At 47.2% G+C, this 22,689-nt stretch overlaps 1 protein-coding gene across 2 annotated transcripts in view; it reads right to left on the minus strand.

Annotated features, from left to right (window-relative positions):
- Nucleotides 1–22,689, minus strand: part of SUGCT (succinyl-CoA:glutarate-CoA transferase) — a 1,771,027-nt gene that overhangs the window by 1,668,416 nt on the left and 79,922 nt on the right. For both annotated transcript variants that reach the window (XM_073676600.1, XM_073676601.1), the window contains exons 4-5: nucleotides 10,710–10,795; nucleotides 3,601–3,651 (exon numbers count right to left, since the gene is read on the minus strand). In XM_073676600.1, coding sequence (XP_073532701.1) covers nucleotides 3,601–3,651; nucleotides 10,710–10,795 — 137 coding nt within the window. The remainder of the gene's footprint in view (nucleotides 1–3,600; nucleotides 3,652–10,709; nucleotides 10,796–22,689) is intronic.

The following is a 22,689-nucleotide window of genomic DNA, read 5'->3' on the forward strand; positions in this document are numbered from 1 at the left end:
ACCTGTCCGGCATCTTCTCTCTGAATGCCAGCAGCGCTGAAGGACCTTCGGTGACGTCACAGTCATGTGACCGCAGGCCCTTCACCGCTCTGTCTCGCGATATGCCGGCAGCCGGGAACCAGCCAGGAAGCAGCGCTGCAGCCACGCCGGGGCCTCGGGGGTGAGCATAGCTTTATTTGTTTTAATTTTTACGGTTCACACTGTATAAATCCATGCTGTTTGCATGGATTTATACAGTGTGACCTAGTTGTCAAGCACTTTCCAAGTGATGCTATCGCCTGGAAAGTGCTTGTCAATCTGCATGCGAAAATGCATGTGAACCCGCATGTGGATCCGCATGTATTCTGCAGGAAAAACGCATGCACAATCTGCATGCGTTTTTTTCTGCCAGGGAGATGCAGAAATGCTGCAGAAATTTTCTGCTTCATTTCTGCATCGTGGGCACATAGCCTCACACTCCACTGAAACTGCCCTCACTAAAGTCTCTAATGATCTACTAACAGCCAAATCGAAAGGTCACTGCTCCCTGCTGATTCTCCTGGATCTCTCTGCAGCATTTGACACTGTGGATCACCAGCTCCTCCTCACTATGCTCCGCTCTATAGGCCGCAAGGAAACTGTTCTCTCCTGGTTCTCCTCCTACCTCTCTGAATGCTCCTTCACTGTATCTTTTTGCCTCTTCCCCTCCTCATCCCCTTACTATCGGGGTTACGCAGGGCTCAGTCCTAGGCCTCCTCCTCTTCTCTCTATACACTGCCCCTATTGGACAAACAATCAGCAGATTTGGGTTCCAGTATCATCTCTATGCTGATGACACCCAATTATACACTTCTTCCCCTGACATCACCCCTATCCTAATACAAAATACCAAGGATTGTTTGTCTAACATCATGTCCTCCCTCTATCTTAAACTGAATCTCTCCAAAACTGAACTTCTTGTGTTTCCCCCCTCTACTAACCTAATTCTACCTAACATCGAAATTACCTTGGAGGGTTCAACCATAACTCCCAAGCAGCACGCCCGCTGCCTTGGGGTCATATTCGACACTAACCTTTCCTTTACTCCCTATATCCGATCACTCACTCGCTCTTGTCACCTGCATCTTAAAAACATCTCCAGAATCCGATCTTTTCTCACTTTTGAAACTGCTAAAACTCTTACTGTCGCTCTTATTCACTCCCGTCTGGACTACTGCAACTCTCTTCTGATCGGTCTCCCTCTTACCAAAATTTCCCCGCTCCAATCTGTCCTGAATGCGGCAGCCAGGGTCGTATTTCTGTCCAGCCGCTTCACCGATGCCTCCACCTTGTGCCAGTCATTACACTGGTTACCCATTCGCTACAGGGTCCAATATAAACTCATTGCTCTCACCCACAAAGCTCTCCACAGATCTGCACCACCTTATATCTCCTCTCTCATCTCAGTCTATCGTCCTACACGTGCCCTCCGTTCCACAAATGACCTAAGACTAACATCCCCCATAATTCGAACCTCGCACCTCCGTCTCCAAGACTTCTCTCGTGCTGCGCCAGTTCTCTGGAATGCTCTACCCCAGACGATCCGATTGATGCCTAGCCCCGATGTCTTCAAGTGCGCTTTAAAAACCCATCTCTTTAAACAAGCCTACCACCTCAAATACCCAGTAAACTAACTTTCCCCTGTTCCCTCCTAAATACTATTCAGAATCTGCTCCCTACTGTTCATCTGTGTCTACACCCTCCATGCACACGATAACTGCACTCGGTAATTGAGTATTGCACTTGAACATACAGGCTTATGACCGGATCATACAGCTTTATATGATAATCCCGACTTATTATAATTGCCAGACCTGAAATAACAAGCACTTTCCACCTATTGTGTCCACCCATTTCATTGTACATTGTAAGCTTGCGAGCAGGGTCCTCACTCCTGATGTAACTGTTTGTAACGGGTCTGGGAGGCGGAACCTCTGAGCTACTATACAAGGGGGCGGTCCTTGTAAGGGAGCGGGTGGCAACCAGGGTAGACGGGCAGGCAGTCACAGCAGGTGACCGGGACAGTCTCTGAATGAACGGACAGGAGGTCACAGCAAGTGACCAGGGCAGTCTCTGGATGAACGGGCAGGAGGTCACGGCAAGTGACCGGGGCAGTCTCTGGATGAACGGGCAGGAGGTCACGGCAAGTGACCGGGGCAGTCTCTGGGTAAAGGATTGGTACGACCTGTGGCGGCAGATGATAGACGTGAGCTCCCAGGTGAGCAGGCGAGAGTCTCTGGATAAACGGGTGGTCACAGCATGTGACGGCGGAGCCTCCAGGAAGACCAACAGACAGGTAGCAGATGAGCGCTCCCAGGTGAGCGGGCAGGAGTCTCTGGACAGGCGGGTGGTCACAGCACGTGACGGCAGAGCCTCCTGGTAGGCTAGCAGACAGGCAGCAGATGAGCGCTCCCAGGTGAGCGGGAAAGCTGGTCCTTAGACAGACTGACAGGAGTTGGAAGGCAGACCGTCGGACCTCAGGCTAGCAGGCAGGTAGCAGGATATCAGGCAGGAATTAGACAGCAGACTGGCAGGAATCTGGCAGGTATCTGGCAGGTAACTGGCAACGGGACCTGAGGGCTGAAGCAGAGTAGTGAACAATGCTACAACATTGCTCGGGCACCTCCATTTTGGAGGAGGTGCCTTTTATATGGGAGGTCCTCCGGCAATTGGCCGGGGACTCCTTAGGACGGCGCGCGCGGTCCCTTTAAGAGAGGGGGAGCGCGCGCCCTAAGCACACTGCCGGGGAAGGAGCGCGTGCCGGAAGCAGCGGGGAGAGAAGCGCTGGAGGACGCCGCGCCAGGAGCGGGGAGGTGAGAGGGACGGCGTCTCTGCCTAGAACGGGGCAGAGACGCCGATGCTACACTGTTTAAACTGTCTCACCTTGTATTGGATTTATTGTTTGTACATGTTCCTGCTTAATTGTAAAGTGCTGCGGAATATGTTGGCGCTATATAAATAACATTTTTTATTATTATTATTATTATTATTATTATTATAAGTGTGTCACTTTTTACCATCAAAGTTTAACCAGGCTTTTTTGTATACAGGAAGGTTTCTCAAGATTCTCCTATCAAGCAAATATGAAAAACGGACAGCACTAGAAAATAACTACGATGGAAACTTAGCACTGTCTGATTATTTTCAAGTACTCATAGACTAGCATTGGTGAGTTTGATCTTATACTAGGCTCAAATATGAATGTCTGCATTTTTTTGTTTGCCAACCACTCAGTCAGCAAAAAAACTTGGACATGGGAACATGCTGATAGGCTGTGAATATCAATGATATAACTCATGAGAACCACAGACATGAGACTTTAGTTTGAGATTGCAAACTCAAAATGTAAAATTCCAGATAAAAACTTGGCTGCACCAGACCAGAAGGAGTAGTATTTCCATTTCATAGACAGGGCACAAGTGCAAACTGCAGAGGTAAAATATGAGTCTAATGTGACTTATTTCAAACCAATCTTAATATGCTGCTATAGGAGCATATATTATTTATTTCAAAAGAGTCAAATATAAATTAACAAAATATACTAATACTAATCATCATTAATATGATAATGGCTTAATTTACCTGTTTAATAATTTTGGTTCCTTTGGGATCTTTCATGTTGACAGCTATACTCTGCCAAAAAAAAAAAAAAAGCAAATGAATGAAATACATAAAATTATTTTAGTGTATATATACACATTGTGCTATTTCCACGCGTTTTTGGTTATGGAGAAAATGCATCGTTTTACAGTATTAGCAAAATGAATGAAATGTCTGAAATCTCATGCACATACGGCTTATTTTTTCCTTGCAGACTTGAAACAAATTCAGATCTGCAGCATGTCAAATCTTTCAGCATTTTTCACCCACTCTAATGAATAGGGAAAAAAAAGCTTCAAAAACGCATGAAAAAAACAGCGGCAAAAACAAGCAGATTTTATGCAGCGATTTTCCGGCCAACACATTAGATGCCATAGTGATCAGTTAATTGCTGCAGGTTCTGCTTCCGGCAAATCTGCTAACTCTCAGACATTTTATATTGGTTTATTTAAAACAACCTTTTTGAACTGGCCCTATTGGCCATCTGCAACTTTCTCATCTTATTTTTTGTAGACAAGGGAGAAGAGGTTCTAGGAATTAGTAATTAGACTCCCTTACTAATACATTTTTATTAGTTTTCACCTGAATGCTCATTCGGCCAACAGTTATTCCTAATGGACTCCCACACGCTTGATTTGGAAGAGCGTGTGTGTTTAAATGGGAGAAGAGAATAGGTCCTGCCAGACACCTCGGGAGGCAGTTTATTTCCCTTGAGAACAAAGGACAGGACATCATAAAATACTTTTCGCCCCAACATACGGTATATAAAACAAAAGTTGGCTGAAAATAAATTGATGACCTTATTTTTTGATGGTGGGTTTGTAATTTGCACTTTTATAGTCATTTATAATCATTGATCTGCAATCAATTCCTTATGCATTCACTTCCTGGTGAGCTTGTGCTGCACTCATAAAAATATACTACAATTTGAAAAGATAGAGTCGTAGTCGTAGTTATGAAGAAAGCAGCTTTTTCTCTGTATCCAATGACCAACCAATCTAGAGAATGAACGACAACCAGCACAGTGAATGTAGCCGATAATGCAGACTGTAACTAGCAATAGGTACAAAATAAGTAATGTATTGTAATTACAAAGTTTTTATGTACAATGGATGTAAAAAGTCTACACGCCCCAGTTAAATGCCAGGTTTTGTCATGTAAAAAATCTTACCAAGAATAATTTCAGAACTTTTTCCCTTTTATTGTCACCCATAATGTATACAATTCAATTGGAAAAAAAACAAAAACAAATCTTTTTGGGTATAAAAAGAAAAATAAAGAACTAAAATAATGTGGTTGAATAAACCTGTACACTCTTAAACTAATATGTTGCTGAAGTGTAATGCTGGTGCCGGAATGCAACACACAGAGACACAAGGCGAGGACAGTCAGAGATGAATATAAGCAGTTTATATATACCGTATATTCCGGCGTATAAGACGACCTGGTGTATAAGACGACCCCCCTACTTTCCTGTTAAAATATAGAGTTTAGGATATATTCACCGTATAAGACTACCCCTTTTCCAACGCATACCAAACACCGGTAAAAATTAAAAAAAAACTGATTTGAATTTAACATGGTCCTTTTTTAATTTAAATTCTTATGACATGCAGGTATATAGCAGGAAAACTGTCACTCATAAACATATTAAAATAGGGGGGACCCCACGTCATTTTTTGGGGGGTCCCCCATTCTAATAGCTAGTAAAGGCTAGGTATTCAGCTGGGGGCTGATATTAGTAGCCTGGGAAGCTCCGTGGGTTTTACCCCCTTCCCAGACTTCAAACATCTGCCCCAGCCGTCTGCTTAACCTCCGCTAGAGACTATAATGATGGTGGATCCCACGCCAATTTTCTTTTTAAAAAATCCTTTACTTTAACACTAAATGACAATTGAGGGGTTAATAAAGATGCAGTCCCTAAATTATTATTATTGTAATTAATTTTTCCCAAAAATGTTGACGTGGGCTTCGCCATATTTTTGTGTCCAGCCAGGTACAGCAGGCAGGAACGGGCTGCCCCCAACCACCAGCTGCCTATTTGTACCTGGCCGGACACAACAATATAGGGAAGCCCTTTTTTTTTAAATTATTTCATGAAATAATTTAAAAAAAAAAGACGTTGGGCTTCGCCCTATTTTTGTGTCCAGCCAGGTACAACTAGGCAGCTGGGGGCTGGAATCTGCAGCGCAGGGAGGCCCAAGCTTTCTGGGCCCCCCCCCCGCTGCAAATTGCAGTCCGCAGCCACCCCGGAAAATGGCGCGTTCATAGAAGCGCCATCTTCTGGCGCTGTACCCAACTCATCCAGGGCCCTGGTGCGGTGGCTCACTGGGTAATAAAGGGGTTAAGGCCAGCTTGGCATTATCAGCTGGCCCTAAGCCCGAAATTCATGGGGTCACGCCAATATTAGACATGACCGCCATGAATTTCTAGTAAAGTAATTAAAAAAAACACAAACACCCAGAATAAAGTCCTTTAATTGAAATAAAGACACAATCCTTTATTGTTCTAAATTAAACCATACTTACCATCACGCCCATTCCAGCTGAAGCCAACGATCTCCTGCAATAAAAGTAAAATAATAAAGCAACCTCATCCTTACCTCTCCATGGTTCCCAGGACCGGTCCAGCTCTGCTACATTCACATGACAGGCTGCACCGCAGCAGAAAGCTGCCGTTCAGCTTGCCATGCGGCAGACACTGAGAAGCGCAGGCATGCTTGTGCTCCTCAGTGTCTGACTGTGACGGCATCCAGATGAGCCGAGGTCATGTCCAATGAACTCGGCTCACCTCATGCACGTCACTGACAGCGTGGGAAAATTCTCCTGCTCCCCGCATGCGCAGTAGAAGTTTCCCACGCTGTCAGTGACGGACGTCCAGGAGGTGAGCTGAGTTCATTGTCGGCTCATCTGGATGCCGTCACAGTCAGACACTGAGGAGCACAAGCATGCCTGCGCTTCTCAGTGTCTGCGGGATGACAGGCTGGATGGCAGCTTTCTGCTGCGGTCCAGCCTGTCATCTCGATGTAGCAGAGCTGAAGCTGTCCTGGGAACCATGGAAAGGTAAGGATGAGGTTGCTTTATTATTTTACTTTTATTGCAGGAGATCGTTGGCTTCAGCTGGAATGGGCGTGATGGTAAGTATGGTTTAATTTAGAACAATAAAGAATTGTGTCTTTATTTCAATTAAAGGACTTTATTCTGGGTGTTTGTGTTTTTTTTAACTTTTACTATGGGGTTAGTAATGGGGGTGTCTTATAGACGCCTCTCCATTACTAACCTGGGCTTGATGTCAGCTGGCATTATAAGCTGACATCAACCCCAGCCCTATTACCCCCTGCCACCGCACCAGGGCAGCGTGGAAGAGCGAGGCTAAGTGCCAGAATTGGCGCATCCTATGAATGCGCCATTTCTGGGGCGGCTGACGGCTGGTGTTTCTAGCCTGGGAGGGGGCCAATATTCATGGCTCCCTTCCTGGGCTATTAATATCAGCCCCCAGCTGTCTGCCTAGCCTTTGCTAGCTATTAAATTAGGGGGGACCCCACGTCATTTTTTTGGGGGGTCCCCCATTTTAATAGCTAGTAAAGGCTATGTATTCAGCTGGGGGCTGATATTAGTAGCCTGGGAAGCTCCGTGGGTATTACCCCCTTCCCAGGCTTCAAACATCTGCCCCAGCTGTCTGCTTAACCTCCGCTAGAGACTAAAATTAAGGGGAACCCCACGCCAATTTTTTTTTAAATAAATCCGTTATTTTAACACTAGATGACAAGTACAGTAACCAGCACTGTCACTGTACTTCATATATATGTGACTGACATGTTTCTATCTATCTAATCTATGTGTGATGCTCTATTCTGTCTGTTATAAATTGTCGGGTACCGCTGCTGAATTGCCGGCCGGCTTTTATAAAGAGACGGTGCATGAAAACACTATTATTTGTTTTAATAAATCCTTTACACTAAATGACAAGTACAGTAAGCAATACTGTCACTGTACTTCATATATATGTGACTGACATGTTTCTATCTAATCTATGTGTGATGCTCTATTCTGTCTGTTATAAATTGTCGGGTACCGCTGCTGAATTGCCGGCCGGCTTTTTTAAAGAGACGGTGCATGAAAACACTATTATTTGTTTTAATAAATCCTTTACACTAAATGACAAGTACAGTAAGCAACACTGTCACTGTACTTCATATATATGTGACTGACATGTTTCTATCTATCTAATCTATGTGTGAAGCTCTATTCTTTCTATTCTAAATTGTCGGGTGCCGGCTTATGCCGCTGCTGAATTGCCGGCTTTTCATATATTGTCACAGAAGCGATGCGAACTTCCCTGCTCCGGACACAGCGCAGCGCTTCTGTGACAAGTGAAAGCTGTTGGCACAGAAGCCCTGCGCTGTGTCCGGAGCTGGGAATACGCAGCGATGTGTCAGTTTCAGCACAGAAGCGCTGACTGTCTGGACCTACCGCCGCCGTATTTTAACTCCCTCCACCTTATATTAACTCCGACATGGCAGGGATACGGCCACGGCAGCTTATTAGCACCCCCAGAGTATCCCCGCATGTCAATTTCTGAAAGTTCAAAAGCATTACCGGCGTATAAGACGACCCCAGACTAGACAGAAGATTTTTCAGTCTTCAAAAGTCGTCTTATACGCCGGAATATACGGTAGATATAACAGGTATTCTGAACAAGGGAATGGCAACAGGGGTAATGAACGGTAAGTGGAAATATTAATAAAATGCGAAGTCTCTCAAGGTAGTGTGGTGCACCCAATCATGGGAGTCACCACGTCAGTTCTTTAACTCTGTAAATGGCCCTAGCGGGGGTCATTGGTTATTCCCACTAGGCCAAAAGTCTTTTCTGGACAAAGTCAATTAAATCACATTTAGCTTCTTCCACCCCAACCGTTCCCCTCCCAATCTGAGTGCCTAAACCCAACTGGCTCCGGTACCGTGAGTGAACAGTAGAAGTGACGGCCCTGTTCACGTATGCAGCTCCTCTGCTTTCACTGGAGTGACGTTCCTGGAGCCGTCGTCTCCCAACTCCACTCTTCCTGGCCATTGGAGGCAGTCTCTCAAGCCGTGGATAGGGGGGTCCAGACCTCGTCTGTCGGTGGGCGACGTCGGGTTCCGCAAACTCACTCCGCACAGCAAGCAGGTTCCGACTCTCCTCAGTAGGCACAGCACTTGGGGCACATCTGTGAAGGATCCGGAGCTCATCCACCGGTGTCCGGCTGTGGCACCTCGCAGGCCTCTGGCTTAGGCCGGCCACGCGGGGCTTCTCAGCACATAGGGAGCACGTCTGCTACTCTCCTATACCCAGGAACTCCTTTCTGGAAGTCACCTGACTGTGTCCAGCATCTAAATCTGCTCCCCCCTTCAACTTCCCTTGCATATCTTGGTTCCGCTTGACTGTGCCTGACCAGCAGATGGCAATCTCTCTCCATCTTTGAAGCATCATGTAAGAATTCTCTTAAAGGCTCTCTTGCCTCTACTACATTAGTACCGTACCTTTGAGTTTATGAAAGCATTCAGTCATTTTTGATGGGATTCTATCAGCATGGCACATCTAGAATTGGCAATCTCTGTCCAATCTTCCTTGCAGTAGGGCTCCAATCAGATAGCGAAGACTTCTGCTTTGTACAGCCCTCTTCAGGTTAATCCACAAATTTTCAATTGGATTCAGGCCAGGGTTCTGGCTCGGCCATTCCAAAATTTTAATCTTCCGGTGAAACTATTCTTTTGTTGATTTATAGGCCAGCTTAGAGTCATTATCATGCTGCAAGATTAAATTCCTCTTCATCTTCAGCATTTTAGCAGAGGCCTGAAGGTTTTGATGCAAAACTGACTGATATTTAGAACTTTTCATAACTCCCTGTAGCTTGGCTAAAGCCCCAGTTTCAAGTGCCAAAAAACAGCTCAAAAACATAATGCTGCCTCCACCATACTTTACTGTGGGTATGGTGCTCTTTTAGTGATGTGTAGTGTTGGCTTTGGGCCACATATAATTTTGGAATTATGACCAAAAAGTTCAACCTTGGTTTCATCTAACCATAACACATTTTCCCACATGCCTTTGCCAGACAAGATCTAGGTTTTGGCAAAAAAACAGCCAGGCTTGTATAGATTTCTTTGTAAGAAAAGGCTTCCATCTTGCTACCCTATCCCACAGGCCAGATATATGAAGAATATGGGAGATTGTTCTCATATGCAGTACACAGCCAGTATTTGCCAGAAATTCCTGCAACTATTTTAATGCTGCTGTAAGCCACTTGTCAGCCACCTGGACCAATTTTCTTTTTGTCTTATTTTTTGAGCAACGTCAAGTTCTAGTGTCACTGACAAAAGCCACTTCTTAGTGACTGTATTTACAGTGTTCCATGATAAATCTTTATCCTTTTCCTGACTGATATCTTTCATCAATGAGATACCTTTGCTGTGTTCTAAGCGGTTTACGTACCATGGCTTTTGCTGTAAAATGCAACTCTGAGAATGTCAAGAAAATCCTACTAGAGCAGCAAAACATTATGTGAAGTTAATCAAAATCACTGTAAATGATGGTAGCTGTGTACTGTCTTCTATTTAACAGGACTTTAAATGTGATTGACTAATTCTGAACACAGCCAAATCCCCAATTATAGGAGGGAATTCACTCTTATGCAACCACATTATTTTAGCTTTGTTATTTTGAATTCTCCCCTAAAAATGATTTCAGTTTGTTTCTCAATGGATTTGTTCAGAATATGGGTGACAGGTAAGATAGAAAAAGTTTTGAAATGATTTTTCCTGGTATGACTTTTTTATATGACAAAAAACTGTCATTTTACCAGGGGTGGGTAGATGTTTTATAGCCACTATAGCTGATATCTATACATAAACAAAGAAACAGTGTCCATAAAGCATCATTACTACAATGAAGCGACACCAGAACTAATGTTGACGGGTGTCATAGACATCAAAAAGGATGTCATCTATAAAATGAAGGGGAACAAGGAGTTTGCCACTTTAAACATCACAAACCTACTGTTGATGGGCACCCATATGGTGGTTGGAATTGTTGTTTTAAAACAGTTTAATGTTTACCTTCTTATTTCTGTTCACACTAAGAAAATAAGCACTTTCAGTTCCCACAAAAGGAGGTCCCCATGACCTTGTATCATCTCCAGACCCTGTAAAAATATAATATAATTTCATGTTAAACAAAAAAATATATATAAAAAAACTGCTACAAAACAGTCACATATTAATAATACATTGACCTCATTACTTTACTTATTAATTGTTCTTGTCATGATAGCTATATCCAGTGGAAAGGCTCTAGACATGGGCAGAGAGTGGCCCGCAGGCCACATGCACGCCTTTGTCAGTTCAATGTGGGCCACGGACTGGGACAGCCAAAGGGCTGGATACAGCAGCATCCCACAGCCTCCTCATACCCAGCGTCTCACTTCCACCAGCATCTGCATCCTCGGGAATACAATCATGGAACATCAACTCCCTCTTCCCTCAGAGCCTGTGCATCTGAAAGCGAACCAGGGGCCTGTGCGGGGTTGCCAGACTGTGCTCCAAGGGGCTTGTGTGGGGACATCATACTGTGTCCTGGGAGGCCAGTGTGAGGACATTATAGTGCGCTCTGAAAGGCCTGTTTCGAGACATCATAATATAACCTGAGCAGCCTGTTTGAGGACATAATACTGCACCCTAATAAGGCTGTGTAAAGACATAACACTGTACAAGGGGGCTCTGTGACGACATCACACTGTGTGAGAGAACTTCATACTGCGAAAGGGGCTTTGTGAGAACATCACACTGTGTGAGGGGCTGTGTGGGAATATCATACTGCGTGCGGGGGGGGTTTGTGAGGACATCATACAGTACAGTGTGTGTGGTAGGAGGGGGGAATTTTGGGACATCATACCTTTTGAGGGGCTATGTGGGAAAATCATACTGTTTGAAGGGCTGTGTAGGGACATCCTACTATGTGGGGAACTGTGTAGAGGCATCATACTGTGTGGGGTGCCTTATAAGGACATCACACTATTTGAGGGGCTGTGTGGTGATATCATACTGTGTGTGGTGCGGCTACCATACTGTGTGTGGTGGGGATTTGTGCAGACATCATACAGTGTGGGGTGAGGGGTGGGGCATTTTGGGACATCATACTCTATGAGGGGCGGTGTGGGGACATCATACTATGTGGGGAATTGTGTGGAAATATACTATGTGGGGAACTGTGTGAGGATATCATACTGTATGTTTGGACTGTGGAGGTATCATTGCATTGGAAGCTGTTGATCAGGGTACAAGAGCTGAATAACAGGAGCAGTATGATTTCTAAACTTTATAAAAAGCAGTACATTATATGGTTTTGATTAGGTACTACAAATAAGAATACATGTTACAATATACCCTATTATAACATGTATTTACGGTAGCAGAAAATCAAAATACTTAATTCTGCTGAATATTAAGAGATAAAAATTAATATAAAACAATAATAATGAGCAGAATTATGTTTGTCCAGTTTATTCAGCCCTCTACAACAGTCAGTCTCCCATGTGGCCCCTTGGAAAAATTACTTGCGTACCTCTGCTCCCATTATAACCAAACCAAAATAGAAAATAATATGTAACCTTTAACTAGCTCATAAAATTTAAAGTAAATCTACTGATCAAATGTTACAGATCCGGGTGGTGGAACTTCTGTGCTGCGGTGCAAGGAGGGACCAGAGGGGCGTAACTAGGTATCAATTCGGACCGACCAAGGTCGTACGGCGGCTCAATCGACTCCGTGACCAGGGAAGGACCGAGCAGAGGGACCAGGTGCTACTCTGGGAACCAACCTTGTATGAGAGCAGGTGACTCCCACGGGTCAGAAGGCAAGGACTGACCGGTACAGCAGATGAGCACGGCAGGCAGGCTGACGGGTGATCCGGGCAGATGGACTGGCAGGCACGGCAGGTAACAAGCAGGAGCCTGCAGGTAGGCGGGCTGGTAGGCACAGCAGGTAACAGGCAGGTGCTTCTAGGTAAGCGGGCTGGCAGGCACGGCAGGTAACAGGCAGGAGCTTCCAGGTAGGCTGACTGGTAGGCACGGCAGGTAACAGGCAGGTGCTTCTAGGTAAGCGAGCTGGCAGGCACGGCAGGTAACAGGCAGGTGCTTCCAGGTAAGCCGGCTGGCAGGCACGGCAGGTAACGGGCAGGTGCTTCCAGGTAAGCAGGCGAACAGAGCCCATAGACAGACTGGCGGATTGGACTGTAGACAGACTGTCGGGCTGGAGAGTAGTCAGGCTGGCGGGCTGGACTTGTAGTCAGGCTGGCGGGCTGGACTTGTAGTCAGGCTGGCGGGCTGGACTTGTAGTCAGGCTGGCGGGCTGGACTTGTAGTCAGGCTGGCGGGCTGGACTTGTAGTCAGGCTGGCGGGCTGGACTTGTAGTCAGGCTGGCGGGCTGGACTTGTAGTCAGGCTGGCGGGCTGGACTTGTAGTCAGGCTGGCGGGCTGGACTTGTAGTCAGGCTGGCGGGCTGGACTTGTAGTCAGGCTGGCGGTGGGACCTGAGGGCTGAAGCAGAGTATAACACACAAAGCTACAACCTTGCACGGGCACCTCCATTTTGGAGGAGGTGCCCTATATATGAGAGGACCTCCGGCCATTGGCCGGGGACTCCTTAGGACGGCGCGCGGCCCCTTTAAGAGGGAGGGAGCGAGCGCGCGCCCTAAGCACAGTGCCCGGGAAGCTGCGCGTGCCGGCAGCAAAAGAGGCAGAAGTGCCGGAGAACGCCGGGCAGGGAGCGCGGTGGTAAGTGGAACGGCGTCTCTGCCTGTCAGGGGGCAGAGACGCCGATACTACAGTACCCCCCCCCCTTTAAGCCCCCCCTTTTTTAGGCCTGAAAGAAATTTTTTAAGGAGAAGCGGGGCATGGATGTTCTCCCTGGGTTCCCAAGTTCTCTCCTCTGGGCCAAAACCCTTCTAATCCACCAGAAAAAAGTTTTTTCCTCTTACCCTCTTGGTGGCCAGAATGTTCTCTACCTCATAGACGTCCTCAGCGGAGACCGGAGCTGGGGAGGTACCTGGATTGTCGGAAAAAGAATTAAGCACAACTGGTTTGAGGAGAGATACGTGGAAGGAGTTGGGAATCCGTAAGGTGGCCGGGAGTTTTAACTTGTAAGCTACTGGGTTGATTCGCTGGAGGACTTCAAATGGGCCGATGAACCGTGGACCCAACTTATAGGAGGGTATCTTGAGACGAACATGTTTGGACGAGAGCCAAACCTTGTCTCCCGGGCGGAATTGAGGCGGATCCAGACGTCTCTTATCAGCATGTTTCTTCATCCGCTCGGAAGATTGAAGAAGTGCGGACCTAGTGTCCTCCCAAATGGTAGAAAATTCGCTGACCAGAGACTTCGCAGCAGGGTTGTCCACAGCAGCGGAAAAGGGAAACGGAATCTGAGGATGTTGACCGTAGACCACAAAGAACGGGGACTTGGAAGAAGATTCGCCCTCATGGTTGTTGCAGGAGAACTCGGCCCATGGTAGGAGCTCCACCCAATCGGTATGGTGAGCGTTGACGAAGTGTCGGAGGTAGCTGGTAAGGATCTGATTGATACGTTCCACTTGGCCATTGGACTGCGGATGGTAAGCAGAGGAGAAATCCAGGGTGACATCCAGCAGTTTACACGTAGCTCTCCAGAAGCGCAAAGTGAACTGGACCCCTCGATCAGACACTATGTGGAGAGGTAGGCCGTGGAGACGAAAGATGTGATGGATGAAATCTTTAGCCAGCACAGATGCAGATGGAAGACCAGGCAGAGGGATGAAGTGGGCCATTTTAGAAAAGCGGTCAGCGACCAGCCAAATGACCGTACAACCGGCAGAAACTAGGGAGATCAGTAATAAAGTACATAGCAATGTGTTGCCACGGGGCAGCAGGTACGGGAAGAGGCAGGAGATGGCCGGCTGGAAGGTGTCTGGGAACTTTATTGCGAGCACAGGACGAACAGGCCGTGACGAAGTCTACCACATCCTGGCGCAGGGTAGGCCACCAGTAATGCCGGGTAATGAGCAGGAAGGTCTTCTTCTGGCCAGCATGGCTGGCTAGCTTGGATGAATGACCCCAGTGAAGAACCTTCTTACGATCCGGAACCGCTACATACGTCTTACCGGGTGGGAGACGACAAAGGTCCAAGGGGGCCACATTCATCACTTTGGAGGGATCGATGATATGCATAGGCTCCTCCTCTTGATCAGATAACAGGAAGGATCGGGACAAGGCGTCGGCTTTAATGTTCTAGTCCGCCGGGCGGTAATGTAGGGTAAAGTTGAAGCGGGCGAAGAACAAAGACCACCGGGCCTGACACGGATTGAGTCTTTGGGCATTCTGTAGATAAGCCAGATTTTTGTGGTCAGTATAGATGACCACCGGGTGCAGAGTCCCCTCAAGCAGGTAACGCCACTCCTCCAGCGCCAATTTGATGGCTAGCAGTTCTCGGTCTCCTATGGAATAGTTGCGCTCAGATGAGGAGAAGAGCTTGGAGAAGAAGCCACAGGTTACCATTCTCCCGGATGGAGATTTCTGGGTGAGCACCGCTCCGGCTCCGGAAGAGGAAGCATCATCCTCCAGAAAGAACTGTTTGTTGCTATCTGGACGGTGCAGCACAGGAGCGGAAGAGAAGGCTTGTTTTATGGAAAGGAAGGCCTCCTCCGCTTCAGACGGCCATTCCTTAGGATTTGCTCCCTTTCGGGTGAGCGCAGAGATGGGAGCAGTCTGGGAAGAGAAATGTGGAATGAAGAGACGGTAATAGTTGGCGAAGCCCAGGAATCGCTGAATCGCGTTCAACCCCTCCGGATGGGGCCACTTTAAGACGGCAGAGACCTTCTCGGGGTCCATCCGTAGACCAGTCTTAGAGATAATATAGCCCAGGAACGGAAGGGAGGTCTGCTCGAAGAGGCACTTCTCAAATTTAGCATAAAGGTGATTCTGCCTGAGCCTAAGCAGGACCTGACGAACATCCCTCCGGTTTGTGGGAAGATCCGGAGAGAAGACCAAGATGTCGTCCAGGTACACCACCACGCAAGAATATAAGAGGTCACGGAAGATGTCGTTAACTAATTCTTGGAAGATGGCGGGAGCATTACAGAGGCCGAAGGGCATCACACGGTATTCATATTGACCGTCCCGGGTATTGAATGACGTCTTCCACTCGTCTCCTTGGCGGATCTGGACCAAGTTATACGCCCCACGAAGATCGAGCTTGGTGAAGATCTTCGCGCCTTTAAGGCTGTTGAACAGCTCAGAGATGAGCGGCAAGGGGTATTTGTTTTTGATAGTGATTTGGTTGAGACCTCTATAAATCGATACATGGGCGTAGTGAACCGTCTTTCTTTTTTACGAAGAAAAATCCGGCTCCAGCCGGGGAGGAAGATTTCCGGATGAATCCCCTAGCCAGATTTTCTTTGATGTACTCCGACATGGCCCGGGTTTCGGCCAACGACAACGGGTAAATACGCCCACGGGGTGGAGTGGAACCAGGCAGGTCTTATGGCAATCCTGCCCCCAACGAAGCACCTCACCGGATTGCCAGTTCAGAACGGGTTCGTGTTTCTGTAGCCAGGGTAGGCCTAGCAAAAGAGAGTGAGAGAGTCCGGAGAGCACATGGAAGGAGATCCTCTCTGAGTGCAGCATTCCCACCTGCAGGGTTACGGGCTCTGGGACGAGCAAGATGGTCACCGGAAGGAGTCTTCCATCCACGGAAGCGACTGCCAATGGTTCAGCCAGAGATTTGGTAGGAGTCTGATATTTTTGTACAAGGGACTGGGAAATGAGATTCCCAGCGGCTCCGGAGTCCAGATGGGCGGTCTCAAAGAAGCGGTTCCCTCCACAGGAGATAGAGACGGACAAAGTCAAGAACGGAGAGGATTTACTCTTGCCCAGGACGACCTCTCAGAGCAGTCCTAGACACTGGAGTTTCCCGGCTTCACCGGGCAGGAAAGGATCAGGTGCTCCTTACTACCACAGTAGAATCAGCTCCTCTCGGCTCGGCGAGTTTCTTGGTGAGACTTGACCATCTTGGTCTGGTCGATCTGCATAGGTTCGGACGAGCGTGCCCGGGGAGTTGCTGATTGGGAAGCCGGTTTCTGGAAAACAGGAGCAAGACGAGGAAATCTTCTCTCCTGGGTAGTCTCCTTAGCATGTTCTAGGAAACGGATGTCAATCCGGGTTGCTAGTGACACCAGGTCATCCAGGGTGGTAGGAACGTCCCGGCCGGCTAACTCGTCCTTACTCCGACCGGAAAGGCCCTCCCAGAAGGTGGACACCAGGGCCTCATTGTCCCAGGCAAGCTCAGAAGCGAGGGTACGGAACCGTATGGCATACTGGGCCACGGTGAGACTCCCTTGGCAGAGACGGAGCAATGAGGAGGCAGTAGAGATCCTTCGTCCGGGTTCAACGAAGACCCTCCGGAAGGCAGTGAGGAAAGCCGGAAGATCGGACACCAGGGAATCCCCTCTCTCCCATAGAGGGTTAAGCCATACCAATGCTTCCCCGGTGAGGTGAGACATGATGAACGCCACCTTGGCCCGGTCGGAGGGAAACTGATGTGGCAGAAGTTCAAAGTGCAGCGTGTTCTGGTTCAGAAAGCCCCGACATAGGACGGGGTCACCTCCAAAACGAGGAGGTGCAGAAAGCAGGGGTCCTAGGCTGGATGCCGTGGTATTGGTAGGTAGCGGCGCTGCCGAAGCGGGTGTCGCTCGACTTGGGGCGGACACAGGTGGAACGGACAGCGTGTCCAGGCAAGAGTTGACAGACCGCAGGTAGGTCAGGATGGTTTCCTGTTGAGATCTCTGACGAGAAACCTCCTGGTACAGGTCAGCAAGCGAAGGGGCCTTGGGGCCACCGGGTTCCATGGCCTGTGCAAACTGTTACGGATCCGGGTGATGGAACCTCTGTGCTGCGGTGCAAGGAGGGACCAGAGAGGCGTAACTAGGTATCAACTTGGACCGACCAAGGTATTACGACCTTGTATGAGAGCAGGTGACTCCCACGGGTCAGAAGGCAGGGACTGACCGGTACAGCAGATGAGCACGGCAGGCAGGCTCATGGGTGATCCGGGCAGATGGACTTGCAGGCACGGCAGGTAACAGGCAGGAGCCTCCAGGTAGGCGGGCTGGTAGGCACGGCAGGTAACGGGCAGGTGCTTCCTGGTAAGCGAGCTGGCAGGCATGGCAGGTAACGGGCAGGTGCTTCCAGGTAAGCAGGCAGACAGAGCCCATAGACAGACTGGCAGACTGGACTGAAGACAGACTGTTGGGCTGAAGAGTAGACTAGTCAGGCTGGCGGACTGGACTTGTAGTCAGGCTGGCGGACTGGACTTGTAGTCAGGCTGGCGGACTGGACTTGTAGTCAGGCTGGCGGACTGGACTTGTAGTCAGGCTGGCAGTGCGGAGCAAAACCGCAGGTGCGGTGGACCCTTATTTCCACTGAGTGCAAAAAAACTGAAACTAAAACATAAAGAGATTTATTGCTATTTATTTACTTATTATGGTTTTTGCTTCAGAGTTTTTGCACTCTGTGCAAATAAAGGTGTGGCCTCCCCTTTCTTTGGTATTTTATTGGCCTTTGGCTATTGGTATAAAATGATAGCATTGTAACTATAGATGGGTGGATCAATTTGCAGGACTTTGGTCAATCGGCCAGGTTAGTATTCTTTGGCTGCTGGATAGGAGGCTAACGAATCTCTTACCTTACGGAATTCCCGCTGTGGCTTTTGATTATCCAGGGCTGGCGCAACATCATTTGTGTGTCATGTGCTGCAATGAAGACATTGTGACAGCCTGGCTAAAGGAAAGCTATGCCCAGGATACCAGAAGGTAAGAGATTAGCAAAATAAGAAGTGGTTTCTCCAGATCAAACAAAATGCCATTTTTAATGAATACTGCAGTCTCAGAATTATTTAACCACGAGATGACAAGGATCTTTAGTACTTAGTAGAGAACCCTAACTCTGCTATGACCTACTGTAGTCGTGATGCATAGCCAGGCACTAGCTTCTGGCAGCGTCTTGAAAACACTTCTTCTTCTTCAAATCCCATCAAATATTTTCTATGGGGCTTAAGTCAGGTGACTGACTGCCACTCCAGTATCTTCCAGGATTTCTTCTGTAACCTAGCATGCAGTTATTCCTATTTCACTGTGCCAAAACTGGTACTACTATAGCCTACAGCTGTAGCTGTGGTATACAGCTACACTGCGTTTTAAATTATTATGTAAATTGGATTTAAGAGTCATAAAGATGTAATTTTTTCTTTTTCTTTTCAAATAAACTCATGTTTGGTATTGTTCCTCAAAGCTCTTTGGATCACTGAAATCAATCTCAACCACCTATGATAATTAGATTGCCAGGTGAGCCCAGTTAAAGAACAACTACTTAGGAAGGATATTCCACATTATTAAGCAGCCACAGGTTTCAAGCAATATGGGAGAATAAAAGGTTGTTGAAAAGCGCCAAATAGTGCAATGCCTTGGACAAGGTATGAAAACATTAGATATTTCACTAACACTTAAGTGTGATCATTGTACTATGAAGAGATTTGTAACTCATGCATTCGTGCAGATAAAGGCACAATGACGACTGTTTCGGCTTTCAGGTTAAGAGAGCAGTTGATAAAATACCATTACAAAGCAGCCAACAGATATTTGAAGCTGTTGGGGCCTCTGGAGTTCCGCGAACCTCAAGGTGTACGATCCTCCAGAGGCTGCAGTTGTGATAACTCTACTATTCGACCACCCATAAACAACAGTGCTCACAAGCAAAAATAGTTGCAGTGGGCCGATACATATATGAAGACTAATTTTAAAACATTCTTGTTTACTGATGAGTACCATTGTTACGCTCGTAGGTAGCACACGTGCTTCGTGGACCCACTGTGCCACAAATCTGACTTACTGTGGAGGGGTGTGACTAAGCAGCTACCTTGGTGTTTGCTGGAGCCTCTAGTGGTGAGGTCAGGCTTGTGGAGCAGGTAGCTGCCAGGTGCCACTGGGTCAACAACGCCAATTCAGATTCTTAACAGGGCAGGATGGCCACTTGGGACAAGTTCAGACTGTGCAGACAGGATGGTCACTGGGACAAGTTCAGACTGTGCAGACAGGATGGTCACTGGGACAAGTTCAGACTGTGCAGACAGGATGGTCACTGGGACAAGTTCAGACTGTGCAGACAGGATGGTCACTGGGACAAGTTCAGACTGTGCAGACAGGATGGTCACTGGGACAAGTTCAGACTGTGCAGACAGGATGGCCACTGGGACAAGCTAAAAAGGCAGGTGCGAGCAAGGCGACCTACAAACCTGGATCAGTTACATCAGTTTTGTCAGGAGGAATGGGCCCAAATTCCGACCAACTATTGTGAGAAGCTTGTGGAAGGATATCCCAAACTTTTGACCCAAGTCATTCAGTTTAATGGCAATGGTACCAAATACTAATGAAATATATATAAACTTTTGACTTTGCAGTAAGTAATAAAAATGCCTTAAAACATTCTCTCTCTCATAATTTTGGCATTTGGCAAATATTAAAAATTATGGTAATCCTAATTGACCTGAAAAGGGAAAGGTTTATTCTGATTTCATGTCAGATATTGAGAAAAACATACATATGTGTCTTTTTATATAGTGTATGTAAACTTCTGGTTTCAACTGTAGATAAATACTAACTTTTAAATAATGTAAAATACTGTTTGTTGAATTCTAATAAAAACTTTATAATAGTCTGCATTGTAGAAAAAGAAGTGGTTAGTAAGATGAAGCAGAGTTTTTATCGCTTTTTAATAGTACAAAAAAGTTTTGCTTATGCGCCTAAAAATGTAACGGCGTTTTTTCTTTTCATGCATTTTTTTTTTTTTTTTTTCAGAAGAAGCCTATAGAGAAGAAATGCACCAAAACCGCAGAGTTCAGCAGCGTCTTCAGACACATCGAGGGCAGAGATTTCATGGAATCACATCCACTTTGCTTCAAAATTTAGACCATGTTCACATGTAGCATAAATGTTGTGTATTTTCTGCTACTTTTTTTGCACAAAAATTCTGTTGCGTTTAACTGTCCAAGCAAAGTGGATGGGATTTCATGAAAACTGCGCCCCCTGTGGTCTAAAGACGCTGCTGAACTGTGCGGTTTTGGTGCATGTAAAAAACTGCAGACACTTTTTTAAGTGCAGAATCAAAGCTTTTCTGTACTATAAAAACACAATAAAACGCGGCTTCACATCTGCACAAGAAACGCATCAAATAAGGGGGCGAAGACTGTTATTGTGTAGTTTGGTGCGGATCCTGCAGAAAACAAAAAACACTGCATTTCTGCAACTTGTGATATAGTAAAGCTACATAAAGAGGAGAAAGTTCGGGCGGCTCCAACTGTGAATGAAGGAACAAAAAATATTCCACAGGTCCCAACTAGAGATGAGCAGGACGCACAGATAATGTTCCGTCAGCTCTGGCTAATGTTACGCACACGCCCGGACTGACTGGCGTGAGAGTGGTTAGTGATCCCACTGGACCATGAACCGAGGAGTGCCTGGAGGGGCGAGACTAAGTATCAACTCGGTCTGACCAAGGTCGCACGGCGGCTCAGTCGACTCCGTGAACCAGGGAGGAACTGAGCAGAGGGACCAGGTGCTACTCCAGGTCAGACCCCGGTCACAGCTGTTGACCCACACCGGGAAATGCAGGAACGGGCAGGCACAGCTGGTATGCAGACAGGTGGGTACTGGCAGGCACGGCTGGTATGCAGACAGGCGGGTACTGGCAGGCACGGCTGGTACGCAGACAGGCGGGTGCTGGCAGGCACGGTTGGTATGCAGACTGGCAGATACTGGCAGGTAGGAACGCAGGCTGGATAGGGACCAGTACAGACTGGGATACAGGAACAGAGCCGCGGGTGCGGTGGACTAGCAGAGCAGAACCGCAGGCGCGGAGGACAAGCGGAGCAGAGCAGAGCGAAACCGCAGGTGCGGTGGACAAGCAGAGCAGAGCGAAAACGCAGGTGCGTTGGGCAAGCAGAGCAGAGCGAAACCACAGGTGCGGTGGACAAGCAGAGTAGAGCGAAACTGCAGGTTCGTTGGACAAGCAGAGCAGAGCGGAACCGCAGGTGTGGTGAACAAGCAGAGCAGAGCAAAACCGCAGGTGCGGTGGACAAGCAGAGCAGAGCGAAACCGCAGGTGTGATGAACAAGCAGAGCAGAGCGAAACCGCAGGTGTGGTGGACAAGCAGAGTGGAGCAAAACCGCAGGTGCGGTGAACAAGCAGAGCAGAGCGAAACCGCAGGTGTGGTGGACAAGCAGAGCAGAGCGAAACCGCAGGTGCGGTGGACAAGCAGAACCAGATACACACAAGGTACTTGCAATGAAGTAGCGAGTGGACACAAAACTCACAAACAGAAGTACAGAAACAACGAGTTGGAGTTAGGTGCAGGTTCAGACACTGCAGGAAAAGGGAAGGTTCGGACATAGAGACAAAACAGGTAACAGGCTAAGACACAGTTCAGACAGGAACTGAACCAGGAGCAAGATACAGGAACGAGCCTGGGAACTCAGCCCCCAGGTTGGTGGAAACAGACTAGAAGTCACAGATGCAAGAAGCAAGACAAAAATATATCTCATACCCTACCATAATTATATATAAATGTAAAGCAAAATTGCATAATAAATATAGGGTACTTAGTGAACTATTTTTGATCAAAAAAAGTATACAAGCCGTCCCACCAGCGGCAAGGTGACCCTAAATTGGGACGGTACCTATACTGCCTATATTAAAAACCTTACTGTATATCAAAGTTGAAGTAATGCATATAAAAGGGTAGACAAATAGGACCGGGTCCCAACTCCAGACCACCTAGGCCCGTGGTAAGCTACATATATACCAATCAGCTCAACAAAGGGCATGCCACACCCTTAAATTGCACAGAATGCAAACAAGTCAAAAAACCAGACAATGTGAACTGAGGTCTAAGATGGCAGACATACAAGAAACAGAGGCATGTTCACACTAGCAAAAAAGAAGCAAGACAAAAATATATCTC

Source organism: Phyllobates terribilis, unplaced genomic scaffold, assembly GCF_046119375.1.
Source record: "Phyllobates terribilis strain yellow unplaced genomic scaffold, ASM4611937v1 Scaffold_4__5_contigs__length_816908805, whole genome shotgun sequence".
Classification (NCBI taxonomy): Eukaryota; Metazoa; Chordata; class Amphibia; order Anura; family Dendrobatidae; genus Phyllobates; species Phyllobates terribilis.